This window comes from Homarus americanus, unplaced genomic scaffold (genome assembly GCF_018991925.1).
Source record: "Homarus americanus isolate GMGI-L3 unplaced genomic scaffold, GMGI_Hamer_2.0 scaffold23578, whole genome shotgun sequence".
NCBI lineage: Eukaryota > Metazoa > Arthropoda > Malacostraca > Decapoda > Nephropidae > Homarus > Homarus americanus.
In genome coordinates, this window is record NW_024733231.1 from 4,340,634 (window position 1) to 4,366,305 (window position 25,672).

The window sequence follows — 25,672 nt, forward strand, 5'->3', positions numbered from 1 at the left end:
AGCGTACTGGATTCTTTCATCTCTGCGTCAGCGCGAACACGAGGAACTGCAACACGTGTCTCTGACGGCCCCCAGTCCAGGTCTTCTAACAGTACCCATCAAAACAATCTCTGGTACTCTTGCCAACCCAGCAGTACCTTCTCTCCTGCTCCTGGCTGACTATGACATCATACCATCACAGAGTTACAACATTAATGTCAGAAAACCGTCACAAGATTCTGGTAAGTTGAGAGTTTTTCATGGTCTGTTTATATTTGTATATTTTCCGCAGTTTCAGGGCCCATGTGTTCAGCCGGCAAAACCATAAACTATAATCATGTTACCAAAGAACTCAGAGCACTGCAGTACAGTCACAGGGATGTAGGATCATTGTTCCTGGTGCTCTAGTTACTCCCACAGACCCATTGCTACTTACTTTACACCAGAGTGCTGTTACCTCACTCTTGTCACCGGCCTATGAGAGCAGCTGGATGGGCAAGTGACTTTATTGTGTTCATCTTACAACATCAACGGTTTAAAACATTCCGTGTCAGATATTTTGTCTGTGGCAAGGGAAAATGATTTGACACTTATTCTTGTCTTCCTTCATCATTTATATGTTGAGAAACTCTGGTCCTGCAATCTCTTGTCTGTTGCACTTTTGTATTCCTTGGAGAAATCAAGGAATTCTGCTAATTTAGTCAGTCATACAGTGCCACATGGTCCATTTAGACTCTTACAAATCAAAAAATGCTAGAATATTACAGAGCACAGGAAAGATTGGTCCAGGTTGCTGATGAGAGAATTGTGTGTACCTGATCCTGTCGTTTGTTAAGTGAATATATATATATATACAGTATATATCATTTTTTTATTTATTTTTTCCACCCTAAAGCTCAGGGGACCTTATATCTAGTGTGTGTGGGAAGTATTTTAATGTTTTTGGAACTTGGGATGTGCTCATCTGGATATTATCTTACTTACTAAACTTATCTTGGAGGGGGAGTTCCCCAGCTAGGGGTTACACAATATAACTGAGGTTTGCTTGAGAACTTCTCTGTTGTTTGTGACTTTCCATGAAGTGTAGTTTTAGAATGAATTGGTCTTTTGGAACCAGTCTCAGAGACAGTGGGAGTCAAGGAGATACAGTACAGCTTTGTACTAGTTGTCTTTATTTGTAGCTTGGCAGCTTTTGGAGAGCATCTTGATGCTTTGTACAGATGCTGTATTCTCTAATATTGGTAGGAGTTTCCACCTTTTGATTTTTTTTTTTTTTACGGGAATTAGCCCACCCGGGCACAGTTCAAACGAATCCACAACGGGATCTGAGTCACCCTTTATGTTGGGTTTGCATGTTAACTTGAAGTTACTATATATTTCATTCTTATTTCTCCATTACAAGGGAGAGGAGTATCCTATTTTTTTTTATTGATTACTGGTCAGCTGTGGCATGTGCCAAAATTTAGGGTTTATCTAGATCTCTTCACTTACGGGAAATTAGAGAAGAATATTCAACCTAGCATTGAAGGTCATGTGTACAATAGATGACATCCATATTACTGGAACTTTCGTAAAAGAAGATGCCCTGTTGGGGAACTGAACTGTGTCATATAGGCCCCATTGTGGGTCGATGACCTGTGCCCAGGTGGCCTATTCCCCAGAAGAAAAAAAGTCTGTACTCTTTGATTCTTGTCACTGGACTTTTGAATGATGAATTTGTTTTATTGTTGAATAAGAGGGGTGATATCCAGAACAGGAATACATGGGATCTGATTTCTTTTTCCTCCTATTTTCAATACTAGATACTTAAAGTTGTATCAAATCTTGAGGCAGTTATGGGTTGTCACTATTCTAATGGCTCCTCTTTGACCCAGTCAGTTTTGTTTCCACCTCATTCAATTTTGTCCAAATTCTATTCTAGTTGTGTTTTCACGAGAGTCATTTGTCTTTCAGGGACCCTTTCTCCTTGTTTACTGGAGGCTAAGGACTGTCTTGTAATTAGAGTAGTAGTTTACAAATCTCATAAGCAGTTTTATCTTTAGTTTCAAGTACATATGCTAATGACAGATATGATGAACACTGCCTAAATCACTGCTTGTATTTCTGTATATCTAGTGAGTCCCCCCCCCCTCCCTTATTATTTATCTAAATTTATTACAGTAATTATTGCGCAAGACATGTTAGTATAGTGCCTTCTTACAAATAAAGCTGTTACCATATGTGTGACTAAGGTAAAAGATGATTGGTGGTTGCCCATATTCAGGGAGATGAGACAGATAGATTCATTAGGTGAGAAATAATATATTATGTATTATCTGTCTAGAACAGATAAACACACTGAATTTACGACATGAAGAAGAGTCAGTTGACGAATTGTCCTATACGGGTTGAAACTTGGAGCTAAGGAAAAAAATCATTAAACAAAGGGGGTGGTAAGTTCGTCACTCCTATTCTAAACACCTACTGTGTATATAGAGTATTTAGTAGCGAGACATTTATCACTCTTGTTGTATATTATCCTAAAGTTAATAGCAGTTTTCCAGTGTATAACTTTTCTTTGGACTTTACTGTTCTCACTTCCTGGAAGACAAAGGTATGTTTGTTCCATCAACCTGGGTAAATTAACTTATTTTTTTTACCTCATCAAGCAGAGGACTTAATACTGAATGTGAACAATTTGGTTGATGACCCAGGGTTGGTTATGTTTTGAGTGTTTACAACAAATACTGTATAGTGTAGAAAAGTTTTATGGGTCACACTGAGCATGTAGAGTCCCATCTGGCAAAGGTTCAGAGCTTAGCTTCTACTTCCAGATTGCTGTTTGTACGAACTTTCTCCAACACTTTCTAAGCGGGGTGGGCAACCAGGTACGTCAGGTGTGTTTTAACCTGCCTGGTGTGTTCTGTTTTATGCATAAACCCACCTGATGTGTCTTGTATTGAGCTATAAGCACCTGGTGTGTCCATTCTTTGTGTTGCCTCAACCCACCTCAGATTTGTTCACAACTACCTGGCTTCATGTTCTTATTGATGCATGCTGATATATTTTTTCCAGCATTACAAATTTGAACTTCTGTGGTTTTCTTTATCTTGTTGAGTTTCTCAATCTTGTTGGTATGTCCCAGTGTTCACAGCATCCTTATTGCCACCTCTGCCATTTCTGCAAATTTTTACTCTCCAATAGAGGTACTACACTCCACAATTTTTTTATATAATATCAACATGATATTTGCATGTTATCCTTTGACAGGTTTGCAATACAAGTAGCGGTAATTTTCTCGTCAAGTGTGTTTCAATGCTGCCATCACTCCCCTGGAATATGATAATTGTACTGGATTATGATGTGTTGGACCACTGAGCAGTAACCTGTGTTTCAGCCACCTAAAACCGGTACCTCTGGTGTGATGTAGTTTAGCTCCCTGTACTTACTGTAGTCTTACTTAATGTGACTTAAAATGAGTAGATTGTGTGAGAGGCAGTGTAATACAGTGCTGTTATGTATTATAGAAGAAAAGTTTTATATGGGTATTAGTATTGAAATTAAGCAAAGATTTTTATTAATTAATCTTTCATTTTATGCTTTGGTACAGTTGAAGAAAGGTGTTCCTACATCACTGTTTATGAATGAATAGGTATTGGTCATGTAATGATGGACATGATTGGTGGATAGGTTTGCAGTCACAAAATTTATAGGTTGGCCGTTTGAAGACAGAGGTTACAACAGGGAGAACACATTTCTACAGCTGTACCACGTGTGAAGCATGGTTTTGATGTTGAGAATGCTTTTTTTTTACCATGTTGTCTGGTCTTCCTGCATGCAGTACTAGTGTCAAGTGCCGTTGATATATAATCAAGCAATGAAGGAATGTGAGTAGTGCATGATGTACTACAGGTGTCAAGTGTCTATTTCTTCATTCCAAGCTGACAGGTCGTATTCGGTTACATGACATAACAAATGAAAGGGGAATTCTTGATCCTCGCTTGCATTTCCAAGTTGCTGGCTGTACTACAGTAATTCTACTAACTTGTAAGTTTGCATAACAAGAGCACAAGCAATGTATTAACTACAGTGTTTACACATTGTACTGGACGAACCTTTCATTTGGACATAATAAAAGTCTGTGAACAGCAACCAGGTTTATTCGTGTAATTATGGAAACGTGTAATTATGGCATGAACACGTGTAAGTACATAAAAACAATAGAAATAGAATAAATATATAATCTTGGTGTACCAAGGCTATACTCTTAGTACATCAAGACTATAGTCTTGATATACTTAGAGTATAGTTCAGGTCAAGTTATATTTTATTAATTAGGCTATAGTCTTGGTACCAAGACTATAGCCTAGTGCACCAAGACTATAGTCTTGAGTACTAAGAGTATTCTGTACACCAAGACTATAGCCTTGGTGTACTAAGTGTAGCCTTGGTCACCAAGATTATATTTCTAAGTATATCAAGACTATAGTCTTGATATGCTGTAAGTATAGTCTGATGTACATCAAGACTATAGTCTTGGTGTACCAGGCTATAGTCTTGGTACCAAGACTAGTCTAGGACACCAGGACTATAGCCTGGTGTAATAAGAGTATAGTCTTGGTGTACCAAGACATATAGTCTTGGTACACCAATTTATACTTAGTAACAAGACTATAGTCTGGTGTATTACAGTAGTTAGAGTGTTATACTCTTAGTATACCAGACTATAGTCTTGGTGTACAAGATTATAGCCTAGTACACCAAGACTTAGCTGTACTAAGAGTATAGCCTTGGTACACCAAGACTATAGCCTTGGTGTACTAAGAGTATAGCCTTGGTACACCAAGACTATACTCTAAGTATATCAAGACTATAGTCTTGATATGCTTAGAGTATAGTCTTGATGTACATCAAGACTATAGTCTTGGTGTACCAAGGCTATAGTCTTGGTGTACCAAGACTATATAGTTTAGTACACCAAGACTATGTTTGAGCTAAGAGTATAGCCTTGGTGTACCAAGACTATATAGTCTTGGTACACCAAGATTATACTCTAAGTATATCAAGACTATAGTCTTGGTGTATTAAGAGTATAGTCTTGGTATGCCAAGGCTATACTCTTAGTACACCAAGACTATAGTCTTGGTAGACCAAGACTATAGCCTTGGTGTATTAAGAGTATAGTTTGGTACACCAAGACTATACTCTAGTATATCAAGACTATAGTCTTGATGTATAAGAGTATAGTCTTGGTGTACTAAGACTATATAGTCTTGGCACACCAAGACTATGTCTGTGTACTAAGATAGCTGTATAATATTTTCAAGTATATCAAGACTATAGTCTTGATATGCTTAGAGTAGTCTTGATGTACATCAAGACTATATAGTCTTGTGTACTAAGGCTATAGTCTTGGTGGCAATAGACTATATAGTCTTGGTACACCAAGACTATACTCTTAGTACATCAAGACATGTCTGATATACTTAGAGTATAGTCTTGTGTACCAAGGCTATACCTTAGCACAACTGTAGTCTTGGGTACTCTTAGTACCCAAGACTATAGTCTTGGTGTACTAAGAGTAGTCTGGCATACCATTATACTCTAATACACCAAGACTATAGTCTTGGTGTACTAGTATATAGTCTGGTACACCAAGACTATAGTCTTGATGTACTAAGTAGTTTGGGTGACCAAGATATAGAGTCTTACACCAAGATTATACTCTAAGTATATCAAGACTATAGTCTTGGTGGACTAAGGTTATACTCTTAGTACACCAAGGCTATAGTCTTGATGTACTAAGAGTATAGCTGCAAGAGTATAGCCTTGGCACACCAAGACTATACTCTAATATATTAAGACTATAGTCTTGGCACCAGATATATTTACATATCATTAGTCTTGATATACTAAGATAGTCTTGGTGTACCAAGGCTATACTCTTAGTACACCAAGACTATAGTCTTGATAATAATATATACTTAGTACACAAGACTATAGTCTTGATGTACTCAAGACTATACTTAGTACACAACTATAGTCTTGATATACTTAGAGTATAATCTGGTGTACCAACTATATAGTCTTGCACAAAGACTATAGCCTTGTGCATAAGAGCAGCTAAGTACCAAGACTATACCTAAGTATATCAAGACTATAGTCTTGGTGTACTAAGAGTATAGCCTTGCACACCAAGACTATATTCAGTATATATAGTCTTGATGTACTAAGAGTATAGTCTTGGTGTACCAAGACTATATAGTCTTGGCACCAAGATTATACCTAAGTATATCAAGACTATAGTCTTGGACAAGGTTATACTTTAGTACACCAAGGCTATAGTCTGATGTACTAAGAGTATAGCCTTGTTAATATGCCTGCACACCAAGACTATACTTTAATACAATTAAGATAGTCTTGGTACACTAAGACTATACTCTAAGCATATCAAGACTATAGTCTTGATATACTTAGAGTATAGTCTTGGTGTACCAAGGCTATACTCTTAGTACAATCAAGACTATAGTCTTGATGTACTATCAAGATTATACTCTTAGTACACCAAGACTATAGTCTTGATGTACATCAAACTATACTCTTAGTACATCAAGACTATAGTCTTATATTAGAGTATATCTGGTGTACTAAGGCTATAGTCTTGGTACACCAAGACTATAGCCTTGGTGTACTAAGAGTATAGCCTTGGTACACCAAGACTATACTCTAAGTATATCAAGACTATAGTCTTGATGTACTAGGAGTATAGTCTTGGTGTACCAAGACTATATAGTCTTGGTACACCAAGATTATACTCTAAGTATATCAAGACTATAGTCTTGGTGTACTAAGAGTATAGTCTTGATGTACATCAAGACTATAGTCTTGGTATTAAGAGAGCAGTTTGGTACAATAAGACTATACTTCAAGTATATCAAGACTATAGTCTTGATATTTAGAGTATAGTCTTGGTGTACCAAGACTATAGTCTTGGTGTATTAAGAGTATAGTCTGGTGTGCTAAGGTTAATTTAGTACACCAAGACTATAGTCTTGGGTACTAAGAGTACCCAAGACTATAGCCTTGGTGTACTAGGATATAGTTTGGTACACCAAGACTATATTCTAAGTATATCAAGACTATAGTCTTGATGTACTAAGAGTATAGTCTTGGTGTACCAAGACTATATAGTCTTGGTACACCAAGACTATAGTCTTGGTGTACCAAGACTATAGCCTTAGTACACCAAGACTATACTCTAAGTATATCAAGACTATAGTCTTGATATGCTTAGAGTATAGTCTTGATGTACATCAAGACTATATAGTCTTGGTGTACCAAGGCTATAGTCTTGGTGTACCAAGACTATATAGTCTTGGTACACCAAGACTATACTCTTAGTACATCAAGACTATAGTCTTGATATACTTAGAGTATAGTCTTGGTGTACCAAGGCTATACCTTAGCACAAGCTATAGTCTGGGTACTTAGTACCCAAGACTATAGTCTTGGTGTAATTAAGAGTATAGCCTTGCATACCAAGACTATACTCTTAATAATAACCAAGACTATAGTCTTGGTGTACTAAGAGTATAGCCTTGGTACACCAAGACTATACTCTAAGTATATCAAGACTATAGTCTTGATGTACTAAGAGTATAGTCTTGGTGTACCAAGACTATATAGTCTTGGTACACCAAGATTATACTCTAAGTATATCAAGACTATAGTCTTGGTGGACCAAGGTTATACTCTTAGTACACCAAGACTATAGTCTTGGTGTACTAAGAGTATAGCCTTGGTACACCAAGACTATACTCTAAGTATATCAAGACTATAGTCTTGATGCAATTAAGAGGTCTTGGTACTAAGACTATATAGTCTTGGTACAATTATACTCTAAGTATATCAAGACTATAGTCTGTGGATCATGTTATACTCTTAGTACACCAAGGCTATAGTCTTGATGTACTAAGAGTATAGTTGGTGTATTAAGAGTATAGCCTTGGCACACCAAGACTATACTCTAAGCATATCAAGACTATAGTCTTGATATACAGTAGTCTTGGTGTACCAAGGCTATACTCTTAGTACACCAAGACTATAGTCTTGATGTACATCAAGACTATACTCTTAGTACACCAAGACTATAGTCTTGATATACTTAGAGTATAATCTTGGTGTACCAAGACTATATAGTCTTGGTACACCAAGACTATACTCTTAATACACCAAGACTATAGTCTTGATGTACATCAAGACTATACTCTAAGCATATCAAGACTATAGTCTTGATATACTTAGAGTATAGTCTTGGTGTACCAAGGCTATACTCTTAGTACACCAAGGCTATAGTCTTGGTGTACCAAGACTATATAGTCTTGGTACACCAAGACTATAGTCTTGGCCATCAAGACTATAGTCTTGATGTACATCAAGACTATACTTCAGCATATCAAGACTATAGTCTTGATATGCTTAGAGTATAGTCTTGGTGTACTAAGGCTATAGTCTTGGTACACCAAGACTATAGTCTTGGTGCACAAGACTATAGTCTTGGTACACCAAGACTATACTTGTACATCAAGACTATAGTCTTGATATACTTAGAGTATAGTCTTGGTGTTGCTGCTATACCTTAGTACACCAAGGCTATAGTCTTGGGGTACTCTTAGCCCTAAGACTATTTGTACGAGAGTTCCTGCACCAAGACTATACTCTTATTACACCAAGACTATAGTCTTGGTGTACCAAGACTATAGCCTTAGTACACCAAGACTATTTCTAAGTATATCAAGACTATAGTCTTGATATGCTTAGAGTATAGTCTTGATGTACATCAAGACTATATAGTCTTTGCGTACTGTTATCTTGGTACCAAGATTATATAGTCTTGGTACACCAAGACTAATTTTAGTACATCAAGACTATAGTCTTGATATACTTAGGTTAAGTCTTGGTGTACCAAGGCTATACTCTTAGTACACCGCTATAGTCTTGGGTACTCTTAGTACCCCAAGACTATAGTCTGTGTAATTAAGAGTATAGCTATAGCTGCTCAACTATATTCTCTAATACACCAAGACTATAGTCTTGGTGTAATAAGAGTATAGTTCAAGTACACCAAGACTATAGTCTTGATGTACTAAGAGTATAGTCTTGGTGACCAAGACTATATAGTCTTGGTACACCAAGATTATACCTATATCACATAGGCCTAGGACCACCTTAGCACCAAGACTATAGTCTTGAATTAAGAGTATAGCCTCACCATACCTAAGTATATCAAGACTATAGTCTTGATGTACTAAGAGTATAGTCTTGGTGTACCAAGACTATATAGTCTTGGTACACCAAGATTATACTCTAAGTATATCAAGACTATAGTCTTGGTGGACCAAGGTTATACTCTTAGTACACCAAGGCTATAGTCTTGATACTAAGAGAGAAGCCTGTACTAAGAGTATGCCTTGGCACACCAAGACTATACTTCAAATACATTAGGTCTTGGTACACCAAGACTATATTCTAAGCATATCAAGACTATAGTCTTGATATAATTTGTATAGCTTGGTGTACCAAGGCTATACTCTAGTACAATTAGACCATAGTCTTGATGTACATCAAGACTATACTCTTAGTACACCAAGACTATAGTCTTGATGTACATCAAGACTATACTCTTAGTACAATCAAGATATAGTCTTGATATACTTAGAGTATAATCTTGGTGTTAAGACTATATAGCTTGGCACACCAAGACTATAGCTCTTAATACACCAAGACTATAGTCTGATGTAAATCAAGACTATATTTAAGCATATCAAGACTATAGTCTTGATATACTTGAATATAGTCTGGTGTACTAAGGTTATAGTCTTGGTACACCAAGACTATAGTCTTGGTGTACTATAGAGTATTTTGGTACACCAAGACTATACTTTAGTTTTCAAGACTATAGTCTTGATATATTCAGTATATAGTCTGGTGTACCAGCTATACACCAAGGCTATAGTCTTGGGGTACTCTTAGTACCCCAAGACTATAGTCTTGGTGTACTAAGAGTATAGCCTTGGCATACCAAGACTATACTCTTAATACACCAAGACTATAGTCTTGGTGTACTAAGAGTATAGCCTTGGTACACCAAGACTATAGCCTTGGTGTACTAAGAGTATAGCCTTGGTACACCAAGACTATACTCTAAGTATATCAAGACTATAGTCTTGATGTACTAAGAGTATAGTCTAAGTATATCAAGACTATAGTCTTGGTGGACCAAGGTTATACTCTTAGTACACCAAGGCTATAGTCTTGATGTACTAAGAGTATAGCCTTGGTGTACTAAGAGTATAGCCTTGGCACACCAAGACTATACTCTTAATACACCAAGACTATAGTCTTGGTACACCAAGACTATACTCTAAGCATATCAAGACTATAGTCTTGGTGTACATCAAGACTATAGTCTTGATATACTTAGAGTATAGTCTTGGTGTACCAAGGCTATACTCTTAGTACACCAAGTCTATAGTCTTGATGTACATCAAGACTATAGTCTTGGTGTCCAAAAGATGCTATAAAGCAAGACTATACTCTTAGTACACCTGTTTTAGAGCAGCCTTGGTGTCTTAGAGCTGCTTTTAATCACCTAAGACTATAGACTCAGCTGGAACATCAGCTTTAACCACCACATGATATCAAAGGTCTATGTTAAGCTGTCTGATCTTATGACATAACTCAACCCACAGTGAGATGAACAAGTGAGATAAGCATATGTTGACTAGTGAAATAACCAACCAACTTAATCTGATACGTCAAAGGCTTTGTTGTATTTGATCATAAGGGTCAGGCTGGGTCTTTTAGAAATGGATCTAACTTACATATAACCCTTTCAAATATGTGTGACTATAACATTAATTTGACCGACTGTACATTTGGAAAATTATGGTTGCTAATTATGATTTCTGTTCATCAGGAGCAGTTATGGGCAGTGGTGATGATCCTGATTCTGACATGGAAGCTCCAGCAATTATCCCACATCTTCAACAGCCTGCACGCAGAGTGTCTGCCCCGAGTATTCTGGACACTGTTCGTGAGGATCCAGATACGACCACAGCTGTGGTCTATGTCAACAGCAGCAATACACCGCCATCCATACCCAAGCGCAAGTCGCCTATCCTTCCGTTTTCTCCTCAATGTCTTGGTGCTGGTCTCAAGATCAGCTCATCATTACGACGTTCACACAGTCTGGAGAAATTTAATTCTGATTATGATTGTAAGGTTCATAGAGATATAATACTGAATAATAAGATACCAACAAGATCTTTGCGTAAAAAACTTTTCCTTCCCCCAATAGTGAGAGAAACTCAATTCAATACTCCCTCCTCATGTGAGCGAGTTCAGAGAAGGAAAGGATCAGTGTCAATGCTAAAGGTGATGGCAATTCCTGAGGACAGTGGCATTCTTGAATGTCCAGAAGTTCCAGACTCTGGGAGGGGAAGTGTGGACAGTGGAGAGGTTGTTAAAACACGTGCCAACAGGCAGATAAGCATTGATGAAGGTATAGGAGCAGACTGCGTTTTAGAGGAAGAGGGTGTCTCTGACTAATAAACCATGTTCATGTTCCAAGTCTATTGTGATAACAGAAATTGGTAGTAAAAATCTTTAGACTGAGAGTATGAGATTGACAGATTACTCTTACAGTCCAGTCAGAGTGTGAATAATGTAAGTTTGTCTTACCTTCTCCACTCCTCTGATACAGCCACTCAGTACCTGCACCATGATCCTGCTAGTTCTTCCAAAGCCTTTCATGGCCTCATCACTCATCACCAACACCCCCATATCATACTCTTTTTCTCAGTTACCAACTCCTCCATACATCATCATCATCAACACTCATGAGCTTGAAAATATCAGGGTACTCATCCTTTCTCTGTATTCTTGTACTCAAGCCAATATTATCATACCTATGTTAATGTTCCCCTTCATGGCACAATTATTCCATACTTTAACAAGTAAATCCCCAGACATCAGTATTTTAGCTTCTCTCTTTAGTATTTAATGGTACATTAAGGTGAGGGAATCGAGACCTTTCACATGTTGATTTTACCATTCTTTCAGCCTTACGTTACTGCATCTTTTTGAACATGTGAAGGTACACTACCTCGTCAAAAACATGTTCCTGCAATATCATCAATATAAAAACATATTCCTTAAGATAAGACTCCCATTAAATGACCAGTTAATCATTACATTTCTTGTAGTGGCACAAGATTCCTTTTTACATTTAAAACTTTCAGTATATAGGTTCCATGGAGTACAGGTTCATCAAAGCATAAACCAATCACCCAAAACATTATGTGCAAATACTGTACATACAAATTTAGAAATGTTTAGGTACAAGCAGTCCTCAGTTTACAAACTTAGTGTGATTGTAAACTGTATCAATAAATCCCACTGAAACTATGATATGAACAATTCATTTATCCCAAAGTACAAGTAAAAAAACCCAATTTTTTTAAAATAAAAACACATAAATACAAACATCGCGCATAGCATGTTGTAATTCAGAAAATACTAAATCTTATAAAAAAAATCTTTATGATATATGTACAATTATTATCAAGTGCGCTCATGAGTGCCCTGGCCGTCACTATAGGCTCAGCGGTGTCAATATTGTTGATATTACAGCACTTGTAAAATGAAATACTGTAGTACCCAAATTAAATAATTATGAATGAATTAAATTCTGTACAGTAAGTAAAGTACAGTACTGTACATTACTTTAGGTCCAATGGATGCATTCATGTGTACGAATTTCTAGGAGCAGAACAAATGTTCAAAAGACCAAAAAATGGTCACAAAATATAATGTTCATATGAGTGTATGTTCATATACCAGATGTTTGGAAACCAAGGATTGTCTGTACATTATTTTTTTTGTACAAGTTCATTGTGTATAGATTCCCATGAACGTATGCTGCTCGTCAAACATAAATGTGTTTCGAGATACATGATGTAACATAGCATAATGTCTGGAGAACCAAAATAGTTTCTGTAGCAATGTTCATCCTTTTTAATTTCCTGTAGGTTGTAACATTATACTTAGCTTTTTGTATGCTGATGAAGCTTTTGATAATCAAAAGTGCATTTATAATGATGATGACAATATTCAGTAATTTCTGCATCCCAAAATGTGATATGATGATCATCCTTAGATGTGAAATGCTTTAATGATAACTGGTGAAACACTGGTGTATATTGCATGTGGAGTGTATGTCAAAATGTGTATAATAAATAAAATATTTTGTGTCCACTTGTTTTTTCTTTATATGTACTGTACTGTAATGGTTTACATTACTTCCTTCTATGAGTTTCATAAAATTTGAGAAATTGCTGTACAGGAGCTCTTACCTCTCACTATTGTGGCCAGGGTGTGGGAAGGGTGTTGTTGTTCAGTCTGACCCTTCTGAGCATTACAGGTTTTCTTAGGGTGCTCTGGTTTCCTCTTTTGCCAATACCAGACTCATGAAAGATCTCCTTAGGAACAATATGGGGGTTAAAGGAACCCCTGGCTTCCTTCCCCTAACTAAAAGATAAATAAGAAAAATAAAATCAGTAGCTCCCCAGACAGTGATATAAATATTTATTCAGTAAAATCATTATTCAAAATCTTATTGACTCGGCATTTACAGAGCAGTGCAGTTACAGAAAATAGGCTAAATTACTAAGATTTCTCACTTTACATGATCCGATCTGATATCAAATAGAACCCCTAAAAGGTTCCTTCAAGTGCTCTTGTATATGTTCTGTATAATATAGGGTAGGCAACTCGTGGCCCGGACCATGTGATCGTGGAGCCTGTGGAGTGATTGAGAAATTCTATTTAATGTGGCCTTTGGTTCTGGTAGATGCAGCCAGTTTATGGGGAGTAAATCGATATTTATTAAAAGAATAATCTTCCCACAATTCGTTACTGTTTCATCACCCAAGATTAAGTTAATTACAAAAATGTAACGGTGAAATAAGTATACATAGTCAACCATATAAGTATTTTAACTTGTGGGAGTTTATGGGCCCAGTTTGGCACGGCCTATTTGATGGATTAGCCGCTAAGTAGCAGTGGGCACCTGAGAATTACCCGGTAACTAATGTTGTGAAAGTCCAAGTGGGGTCATGGGCGGTGGTTACACAGGGTTTAACTAAGTACTTCCAGAATAAAACATCTAAACTACACCTTGGAAACCCATAGTTGTTGAGTAATTAGCATTGAAAAATATAATAAAATTATTCTGATCATCATTACGGCCACTAATTACCCTGCAATCGAATCATGGGCCATAGATTAGGAATCATCATGCTCAGGAGTACCTATACTGTACTGAGATTTTCAGCAAAATCAAATTTTTGGCCGAAAATGTAAGCCTTTACAACTTTCGTAATTTTTTGACCGAAATATACTTTTCTCTCGGAATTGTAATTTAGGGGTTTTAACTAATTAAGTACTTCCTGAATAACACAAAACACCTAAATCACACCTTGGAAACCCATAGTTGGCAAGTAATTAGCATTGACAGGGAGTCTACTGGTCCGGAAAAGCCAGGGAATTTTACAAATGTAAACCTGGAATTTTATGTGATTTCAGTTCAGCTTCAAAACGTTGTTATTTTGTCTGCAATCTTACCATAAATTAATTATGCACTATAAAATAGGTAAATAATTAATCTTCAAGAAACACATTCCAGTACTGTAAATAGTCCACTCCAATACTGAATTATTTGTGTACCGGTCATATTTCATGTTAGTGATCATATATTATAGGTTATACCTGTACCTACTAATGCTGCAATGATTATTGTCAGAGATGAATTGTTCTTCATAATCAAGAGACTTTATTTAAGTGGATTATTCCACACATTTATCATAAGTCATTTAGGTGGATCAGGAGTGATTATTAAGTTTTTGCCGGATTTCCGGGGTTTTTTGAATGTCCAGATCAACACGTGAATTGTGCAAATCCGAGAAGAAAAATATGGAGGGGATCAAGGTCTTTGCCAATGCTCGTCACTAGGCTTAATGATCATTCTGATCATAGCTGCTTAATACCCTAGCCACAGGCTAGGGTGCAACTGGCCATGTCCTATTCACCACTGATCGGCTCGTTAGCCACTTGGGCGATCTGTTACGTCTCTGTTATGCACTGTTGTCAAGTACAGTACTGGCTCCTGAATGTATCTGAACCTGCTCCAGTGTCTATTTTTACTTTTATCCTCTTCACCACTGATCGGCTCGTTAGCCGCTTGGGCGATCGGTCACGTCTCTGATTAATTTTCCTTTTCTTTTATCCTCTTCACCAAAAGATCAGCTTGCTAGCCGCCCGGGCGATCGGTCACGTTTCTGTCACGCACTGTTGGCAAGTACTGGGCATGCACCGGCTCCTGAATGTACCTGAACCCGCAAGAGTGTTGGTCAAATCTTGTCTTGAAAGAGTTCACACTCGGTGCCGTCACAACACTTTCTGGTAGATTGTTCCAAGAGTTTACAACCCTCACTCCGAAAAAGTTTGCCCTCACAGTTTTCTGGACCCACAGCTTCTTCAATCTTGAGCTGTGACCCCTTGTGGGGCGAGCGTCCGCCAGCTCCAAGTAAGGACACTCGACAGAGTAGTGCCCCCCTGAGATGCTTATACACCTCAACTAGGTCACCCCGTCTGTAGTATAAGCTAGGCAAGTTCAGGCGCTCCAATCTCTCAGGGTGGCTGAGGTGCCGAAGTGCAGGCACCAGTCTGGTGGCCCTCCTTTGAACATTTTCAACCAACTGACAGTCCCTAGCATATCTCGGGGACCAGACGGGGTGACAGTACTCCAGATGGGGAAGCACATCACTCTTGAAGATCGTTACGAGGGACTGGCCGTCTAGATATCTGAATGACCTTCTTATAAGACACAATAATTTATTTGCCTGATTTACCTTCTTCTCGCAATGGCTCGAGAACTCCAGCTCATTGTCAACATACACACCTAGGTCCTTCTCACATTCAGTCTCAACTAGTGCAGTTTCTTCATCCCGTTGGGACATATGAAACGCCTCCTTACCTTTGGTACGCCCCAGGTGCATCCTCTTACACTTCGGGACATTGAATCTCAGCAGTCATTCCTTGGACCATTCCTGGAGCCCACAGAGGTCCTTCTGCAGCTCTTCACAGTCCGCTTGGTTCTTGATATCCCGAAATAACTTGGCATCATCGGCAAACATTTGTATGGAGGAGTGTACAACGTCAGGCATGTCATTTATGAAAGAAACAAACAAACAAACAACAGCAGGCCAAATACACACTGCCCTATGGTACACCACTTGTGACAGGTACGGATGACGATTTCGTGCCATTAATCAACACACACTGCTTGCGGTCATGTAGAAAGTCTTCTATCCATGCTAGGACATTTCCCAGAATTCCGTGCCCTTCCAGTTTGATTTTCAGCCTTTCGTGGGGTACACTGTCGAAAGCCTTGTCAAAATCTAGGTAAACATTGTCGATATTACCACCCAGTTCCAGAATATGGGTCCAAATATCCAAAACCTTGACCAATTGTGTTAAGCAGGAGCGCCCCGGCATAAAACCGTGTTGGCAATCCTTTACAAGGTTGTTTCGTAGTAGATGTTCCATTGCAGCATCTCTGATAATATGCTCAAGTACTTTACATATTATGCTGGTCAGGCTCACCGGTCTATAGTTGTTCATGGAGTGACGATCGCCCTTCTTGAAGATAGGACTCACATAAGCCACTTTCCATTCACTGGGGACCTTTTGTTCATCCAGGCATTTACAAAACAGGATCTTCAGGGGCTCGGCAAGCTCGTTGCACAACTCTCTTAGCACTCTAGGATGCACCATGTCAGGGCCGGGACTCTTATGGACATTTAGCCTGGATAGTTAATTCTAATACCCTCTTCTGTGAACACAATGTGGGTCAGTGCTGTGTCAAACCGTCTGTCCTCAAACGCAGGAAGGTTAATTGCATCCTCTCTTGTGAGCACCGAGAAAAAGAAGCTGTTCAATGCCTCAGCTTTAGCCTGGTCAGAATCTGCCTAACTACCATCTTCAAGCCTCAGGTCTGATACTCCTACTCGCGTTTTCAACTTCGACTTTGCATAGCGGTAATACGCCTTTGGGTTTGACTTGAACTCGCTTGCAACCAGCCTCCGGAACTCCTTTTCAGCCCTTCTACACTCTATCTTTGCTTGGCTTCTGGCTCTTGCATACATCCTCCTGTCTTGCTCATCGTTTGACCCAACCCACGTCTTGAATTTCTGGGTTTTCTTCTTAATTCTGTCGACCGCCGCATGGTTCATGTGAAGGGATCCCCTCGTATTCCTAGAGGCACTGGGTTTGGTCTTGGGTATATATTTATCGATCAAATGGGTCACTTTACTAGTTATGATATTCAGCGTAGTGTCTGCGTTCTTGTGCCTTAATGAGTCAAGCCAGTTGATACCTCTCATCTCTTCCGTCATCCCGTTGTAATTTCCCTTGTAATATTTGCACCTTGACCTGGCCTTATCCTGAACTAGGTAACAGTTAAATCTGAATGACAACACTATATGGTGACTGGTGCCAATTGGGGCAAGGTGTTCCAGTTTGGCCACCATACCCTCCTCGTTTGTTATGATGAGGTCAAGTGACTTGGGTGTTTGCTTCCCTCTGTAATGTGTCGGGTCTCTAACATGTTGGAACAGAAAATTCTCTCTCCGAGTTTCTACAAAAAGAGTAGCACGGTTATACAAGTCATTTGGGGTGGACTCGTTTCTCCAGTCGATGTCGCCATAGTTAAAGTCCCCCATGATAAGGAGGTGGCTAGGGTTGAGCATCGCCGCGTTGTCTATTAAGGCTCTTAAGTTCCTTTGAATTAGTGGGCCACAGTTTGGAGATCTGTAGATAAGCCCGATGATAAGTAAGTCCCCTCCCTTTAATTTAATTTTACACCACTTGGACTCTTCAAAAACATCCTCTCCCTGTACCCTCGCCTGGCTGGCTCTAAGGTCTTGCCCAGCATAGATAACCACACCCCTCTTGCAAGTTTCTTGAGAAAGGTTTGTAAACGAGTCATATCCAGCAATACTGAATTCACATTCCTCTGGGTCAATTCTCCTGTTCTTGTACAACAGTTTTACAACCCCTACAATATCTGGTTGGTGTACTTTCAGTGGTGTGTCAAACTCCTCTCTCTTATCAAGAAGCGTGTCACTATTAGTGTACATGACATTCAAGCCAGAATTTGTTCTCGGTAACGTCTCTGCTCTTAGTAGTAACACCCCCATTCTCAGAAGCTGCAGCATTTCCCAAGTACACTGTATTTTGCAGGGTGTGGTTAGAAATGTCATTGTTTACACGGCGCTCGCCTCCTCCTGTCCGGTAGGGGGAGCTGGTGCCGCCTCCCGGTTAGGGGGTAGTGCGGGTGGAGAGTGCACTGCTGCCCCCTGGCCGTGTCGGCACACTTGCTTCCACTACCCTCCCCCTGAATATAACCCATGTACACCCATCTCCGTTCTTCCTTGACTCCTCTTTCTTCTGCTTCAAGTCCTGCAGGAGCTTCTTGTGCTGTTCCCTCTGCGTTACCATGCGATCTGGGTGAATGAATACACCCTGAAATGCCTCGCTCCTTGCTAATTTTTTTGCCTGCCGAATAACCGGCCATTTCTCTTCCTCGCTCACTTGTGTGATCCTGAGGGGGCAAGGCTTATCCCCCTGCTTTTGTCCCAGGCTCCTCACATCCTGAGGGGTTGATGGAATCTTCAGAACCTCTGTATAAGTATTTTGAAACCATCTTATCGTGTGTTCCCTCCGCGACTCCAAAAATTATTACATTGTTCATCAGCTGGAAACGTTCCTGTTGTTCTTCCTCTCCCCTAACAGTAAGTCTGTTAATTTCATTTCTTCGATACACTTCTTCCGAGTCCTTAGCTGCTGTAGAACCTGTTCTGATCCAGCATTACTCCCCGCCCCCTCCCGTGGCCCTGCTAATACGTCAGCATAACTCCTCTTAGCAACCACCTCCATTCTATCGGCTACTTCCTCATTCTTAGCAAGGATCTTTTTCCCAACTTGCTCTAGTTTGGCAACCAGCAGGGCTCCAGCTTCATCTATTTTCGTCCCTAGAGAACTCGTTCCCTTATGGCTTTCAATCGCCTCATTCACCTTGACTATGCAGTCAGGGCAATACCAGCAACAGCCTTCATGCTTTACGGCAGTTTGTAACATCCTAAACACCGTAAGGGTCAGGGCTGTATCCTCCATATCCGACGTCTCCCTGCAGAAATCACATATCATATTCATGGTTGTTGCTGTTGTGGGGGGGAGGTGCTGACTGTGCTCTGTTGCCTATAGAGTTGTCTTTTGCTATTACTGCGTACACTATCTCCCTGTGATAGTGTGGTAGTATAGACACAGTTTGTCCTTGAGAAAGCACAAACAAAATAAAATTTAAAGTCTCTGTGGCACCTATGACACGACTAGGTCTGCTGGCAGTGGTGCCTTACCAGCTTGCTTGCCAATATGTATTCACTTAGTCATTTACAGCCTCTTCTGCAGTCACTGATGACACTATGAACTGATTTACCTAGAATCACAGTACTACACTCCCTGGTTGACCTTTATCACAGCCGTGACCACAACCCAATAAAAAAGTAAAATAAAAGCTTTGATATATGGCAGTGATTTTGTGGTTATAGGCTTCGTGACCTTGGCTGTACCTCCAACTCGGTGGAAATCGAGTTTTCAAAAATACAATCGCGTCTAGCATTAAAAATCCTACATCGATTTACACTTTCACGTCACGAAGGCGATCTCGATGTTCTTATGTAATCACTGTCCAAATTCCTGCCGCTCAACATCGAAGGCCCAAGTGCCAAACACGCTTTGTTAGAGACGGAACCGACCCGCCCGCCCGCCCGCTTATTTCACCTAGAAAGAACTCAAACTTGGTGCCGTCATAACACTGTCCTGCTCATCACTTGTCCTAACCCACATATTGAATTTCTTAAGTTTCTTTATCAACCGTTGCATGGTTCATGTATAACAGACTCCTTGTATTCCTGGAGGCACTGGGTTTGGTCTTGGTATATAAAGTATTTATCGATCAAATGGTTCACTTTACTGGTTATGATAATTAGCAGTTAGGCTAGTGAATACCCCCATCTCCTCCCTCGCCAATCATAACTACTGTACTGGTAATAAATTCTAATTTGTCTTTAGCCATTAAAAAAACTTGATTATTGTCTTCTGAAACTTTACAAAATAATGTACTCCACATGAAGTAACAATAATAATATACTGTCAGCTACTCATATTTAAGGAAAACTTAAAGCATAATTTATTTTGGTTTAAAGCCAAAGGGGTACCAGTCTTAATAGGTCACGACCTAAACTAACGGTTAGGATTGGGACCTATTATACCTGAAGCCACTTTGGGATGTTACCTTTATTCTAATATCAGATTATGATAAAAATATAATGGTTAAAACTACTACATATACTAGACTGTTACACGAGCAATTAACAAAGATACATATGAAGCATTTGGGGCAACAGAGGCAAATCAACCAACTTTGACCTAACTGATGCCCCCACCCCCAAAAAAAAAAAATATATATATATCAGTTTGAAAATACACCAAATTACCTATTATTTGACCAGTTTCATTCTTTTTGTATGACGTGTTACAGAGATACACACTCTTCTCCTATCTCATAACATGGCTGGGGTTGATTTCTCTCTCTTAATCCCATAGCTTCATACAGGGAAGACCATATTACACTAAAGTTATATTGTTTTATGTACTTCTACTGTCAGGGTTATTAAGTAGCTTCCACCACAAAACTCTTAAAAGAAAATAACATACGTATCTAAACCGCTTTGCATTTATGTATTATCTATTGTTTGTTCCCCTGCTGTTATGTGAGGTGGATCAAAGAGGTAACGGAAGGTGTATGGGAGGGGGGGGGGGAGTAATAAGAAGGTGGTGTAAAAGAGTGTAGGAAGTAACTGATAAGGCTAAGATAAAAGATATACCCTACTTGCTCATGGCTTCTACTTGCATACACAGTATACAAAGTGACATTCTACATCAATTTACTGTACAGTGCATCATTTTGTTCATTAATGTTATTAGTTTTACAAGCGAAATACAGTAACAAAAATCAGTGTTTTCAACTTTTATAAAAATAAGTTATGTCTACTGAAGACAATCTGTTGACCAATTGCTATTCAAATAACAGTGAAACCAACTGGTATACAGAAAATCTTCTTACATACAAATGAAACCTTATAGAAAATGGTCATAAACAGACTGTCTTACAAAGAAAATGTACACAACATACAACAAAATATAAATTTCTTAAAAGATAATTTCTGTTCAACTACCCATTACATACAAGTAATCTCTGTCAGTTACCTTGTTACTTTCTGAGGTATCGGCCAACTTAAAATACTGTAGGAGGGTTCTTGTATGAAGCCTAACTTCTTGTTCACATGTACACACTCCTTGCTTGATAGGAAGACCAAACACTAGACTCATCACAGGCACAACAATGAGCCCTGACCTAAAAGCTGAGAGAGAGAAAGAGAGAGAGAGAACATCTTTCTGTTTACTATAGAATTCTAACATGTCATGTGTGACCTATCAGTAGACCATTATAAAGTCTGTTGGCTTCTAACTACATAAACACAAAGGCTGTCATTCTTAGTCCACTAGTGGTGTTTCTCTAAGGTACTTCTCACAAGAGTGTACCATCTTAAGTCACCAGGTGTCAGTAAATGCCCGTGTGTCAGCAATAATGAAAGGATGTTAGCAAGTATCTGAAGACATAGTCAGCAAAGACTTTGTGTGTCATTATTCACCAGAGGATGTCAGTAAGTGTCAGCAAAGATTAATCAGAGAACGTTTACATGTATCTACAGATGAAAGAAAAGACAGGAGAGGTCACTGTGGTCATCACCTGGCCCATCAGTAAGTCAAGACATGTCCTTAATTACCCACTGAATGTCATTAATAACTCATCAGTTGATGGTGGTCATATGTCATTAATAAATACAAAACATCAGCAGCAGAAAGGTCTTCAGCAATCACTCAAAGGATATCAGTAGTGCCAGCTGTGACATCATCAGTCAACAACAGAGGCAGTGGTGGCAACAGAGTTGACAGCTCCACTATGCAGGAGACTGACATCTGTGCGTGGGTCATATGTCGCAGTGCCCATCTCTGTGGCCATGCGACCTCGTAAGTGGTACACTGATCGACGCACCTGTAGCTTCACCTGAAAAAGACAGATGTTAAGAGACAGGTGTCAAGGCAACACAAACCCCTGAAATCTAAACCTAGAACCTGGTCCAAATTTCACATTAAAACAAAGGTTTGGTTATACAGTATTTATCGATATTGAAAGAATTCACGAACGCAAAATTACATTAGGTTAGGTTGAGACAAATTATGGCTCGGTCCACTAAGCCTACTCTTCCCTGACTCACCTCCTTGTTGAGGAAGCAGTAGACAATGGCCACATAGAAGCCCTGGAGCCCATCAAGACCCATCGCTATGAACATGTACACCTATAAAACAAGAAAAAAGTGAATTTATATTTAAAGTATTATATACTGTACACTTGAACCTAAATACTGTAAATTAATTAATAATTAAAGCACTGTAAAGATTTATAGACTTAAACAAATGAAGTTGTTTCAATACAATAAATTATTGTATTCACTCCTGAAGAAGTTCAAATACACGGGATAAACTTCAGCTAACATAACTGAAGTTATCAACACAAAACCAATTATATTCAAAGATAAAGTGTGAGAGATAATGACCTGCATGGTGGTACAGGTGTGGGACTCTGATGGGATGTAGAAGGTGATAAAGAACTGTAGACCAAACATGGGGAGCAGGAATGCCGTGGCCTTGACTGCAGTCCTGGGTGGTGGAGGGGTAGACAGTCAGCACATGAACTGGTACTTAAATAGACTACATTAACTGGTACATTGTATCATGTGGTACAGTCACAGAAAAATGATTGGCTGCCAGTTTTCCATCCCAGTCATGAACCCTGAGACTTATGAACCTGTGAATTCGAGACATCACATATTGTTGGGTTCATATGTAGATGGTACACTGTGTGAGGTCTCGGATTTGCAGGTTCATGGATGGGACGGAGCATCGGCAGGCATTTTTTTTTCCGTTACTGTACATAAACTGATGCAAGAACTGGCAAAAACTGATACTGTATCCGATTGAAAAGTAAAACCTACATTACGTAACCAGTAGTTTTCAGAATTATTATGCTACAGTTATAGATACCTTTAAAAATTTACTACAGGCATAGGAAAAGGATGTAGCAGAAAACATGATTATCCACAATGTGAACAAATTCTAAAGTTACAATGACTGTTTACAAATATGAAATCATAGTCAATAACCCCGTGTGTGTGTGTGTGTGGCAGTGACTATATGGTATTATAATCCTCATATAATAACCTGGTGGCGGTGGAGTTGTCGTTGTTGACGCCCCTGAGCTTGGTGAGGAGGACCCGGGTTGTGTTAGCTAGCAGGACAGTGTTCACCTGAGGAAGATGAAGAGTCACAGTGCTTAATATTTTGATATGGTAATGTTGATCCAAGAAGCATTTAACATTACTTTATTGCAGGATGTTAAACGACAGATGAAGTATACTGTACATAAGTGTGTTTACTCACAATAATTATGAACATCTTGGGTAGCTCTGTGATGAGGAAAAGGTTGGTGGCATTGTTGGCATCATCCCCCAGCCAACACTGGTAGTCCTCCAGCACCGCACGGCACACGGCCCACACCACACTCAGCACCACCGCCGGTACTGTGGGTCAGAGAAGGATGTTCAAGGGCCAACTCTTGACACATTATGTATCTCATTGCTATATAACTGATACATACTAGAGATCAGAGATGTATCTACAAATCTTATACACTAGCACTACTTGTATGAATGAAACATACAGTACATCCTATTTCATTCATTGTGTTTCTGGCAATGGCAAGGATTTACACAACACACACAGATATACAGCAGTGTCTTATTTCGCGTCTTTATGAGTCAAATCAAAAGGCTTAACTTGAGCTAAATATTTTCATTCCACTTAAAAATAAAAATACTGTAATAAAAAAAATATCACCAGCATTACACAACAGCATCCACTTACCCCAACCAATAATGAGATAAACGTAAGTCTTGCCCCCACCCTTGAAGGCGGCGACGATGAGACGGTGAAGATATATGCTCTCGGCTAACATCCAGGTCCACACAGCCAGGCCGAACATCTTGGCCAGGAACACCAACAACTTACACCCCCCTGTGTTGTCATCCACTAGGGTGTTGGTCTAAGGGGTGAGAGGATACACACATTGAGACTTACTAATCCATGCTACCTGATCCAAGAACCTACACAAACCCTTAGTTAACTTACCTAATCTAATGTGTTCTACCCCAACAAAACTTAACTTTATTAAATCCATGGATATGATATGAAAATCTAGACCCAAGACTATCATAACCCACACATTTTTATTAGCTTTATCAACATATGATTGCTTTTAGTGTTAATACTGTATACGTGAAAGCTATATATACTTGTACACACACACATTATATCAGAACACTTGCCCCTCAACACATACACTTTCCCCACCCCTCCCCTCTACACACACAGCCACTTACCCCAGTATATTCGGGTACCCTGAGGACAAGTGCATCGAGGAGGTTGAAGAAGGCTTTACCGAGGAGGGCAAAGAAGAAATTAAGGTGTAGATACATCCTCTGAATACGTAGCTGTCTGTAAACACCACCAAGACCAACGCTGTTACTGTGCATTCTTTTACAGTTGACATCACATTTATAAGTGAATTTGTCAATGATTTATTCCTTCAGTGGAGAAAAATCATCAGTTTCTGATTCATTGGCCAATAAATATTTGGGGGTTCAAATTTGTGTCCAGTAAAATGAGCTGAAAGAAAGAGGATGAGAGAAGATGGCAGGTAGGATAAGGAAGTAATGCAGACTAACCTGTAGAAAAGGATGAAGTAGATGGCAGGTAGGAGGATGAGGAAGATGGTAGGTAGGATAAGGAAGTAATGCAGACTAACCTGTAGAAGAGGATAAGGAAGATGGCAGGTAGGATAAGGAAGTAATGCAGACTAACCTGTAGAAGAGGATGAGGAAGATGGCAGGTAGGAGAGTTAAGATGGAGAGGACATGCATGGAGGCCTCCCAGTAGTAGTTCGTCAGGTGGTACTGCTTGTGGCTGCAGGAGGAGTAGTCGGTGAGCTCTACGCCATAGCTGTCTATTGCCCAGGTGCCGTTCTCCCAGCACTCTTTCCTCCCCTCCACTGTAATAAGGAGTACACAGTTATTCAGTATCATGATGGTAATGTTGACTTATGTTATTATAGTACCATGTGTGTGTGTGTGTGTGCTGATACTCACTTGCACACTCTGGGTAGCCCTTGTAGCCGATGTGTGGACAGGTGAAGGTGACAGTGCTCCCAGGAGGTGTGTCAGAGAAGCAGGTCCAACCGTCCCAGGTACGCGGACAGTCCCCCGGGTCACCTGAAATACGCAGGTCATGTTACAACCTCCAGGTGAGCCAGTATGACATCATTGTGTTTAGCTAGTGCTGTGAACCACCCAGG

General features: G+C 39.4%; 2 protein-coding genes across 6 annotated transcripts in view; one reads left to right on the forward strand and one right to left on the reverse strand.

Moving 5' to 3' along the window:
• Positions 1-13,275, forward strand: LOC121869578. The gene is made up of 3 exons (XM_042371007.1): positions 1-221; positions 2,793-2,855; positions 10,937-13,275. The coding sequence occupies exon 3, from the start codon at positions 10,945-10,947 to the stop codon at positions 11,566-11,568; it is 624 nt and encodes a 207-aa protein (XP_042226941.1). The 5' UTR covers positions 1-221; positions 2,793-2,855; positions 10,937-10,944; the 3' UTR covers positions 11,569-13,275.
• Positions 11,078-25,672, reverse strand: part of LOC121869577 (corticotropin-releasing factor receptor 1-like) — a 19,858-nt gene continuing 5,263 nt past the window's right edge. For 4 of the 5 annotated variants that reach the window (XM_042371003.1, XM_042371006.1, XM_042371004.1 and 1 more), the window contains 9 exons: positions 25,467-25,589; positions 25,183-25,369; positions 24,702-24,816; positions 24,187-24,364; positions 23,704-23,843; positions 23,485-23,570; positions 22,821-22,923; positions 22,482-22,562; positions 20,329-22,270 (listed from right to left, as the gene is read on the reverse strand). In XM_042371003.1, the coding sequence (XP_042226937.1) occupies positions 22,118-22,270; positions 22,482-22,562; positions 22,821-22,923; positions 23,485-23,570; positions 23,704-23,843; positions 24,187-24,364; positions 24,702-24,816; positions 25,183-25,369; positions 25,467-25,589 (1,166 nt within the window). In that variant the 3' untranslated portion in view covers positions 20,329-22,117. Of the gene's footprint in view, positions 11,209-13,373; positions 13,549-20,328; positions 22,271-22,481; positions 22,563-22,820; positions 22,924-23,484; positions 23,571-23,703; positions 23,844-24,186; positions 24,365-24,701; positions 24,817-25,182; positions 25,370-25,466; positions 25,590-25,672 lie in introns of those variants that run through there. The other variant, XR_006089557.1, reaches the window with a different exon arrangement.

Coding starts and splice junctions, on each gene's coding strand:
- LOC121869578 (XM_042371007.1), top strand. CDS start 10,945: ATGGGCAGTGGTGATGATCCTGATTCTGACATGGAAGCTCCAGCAATT.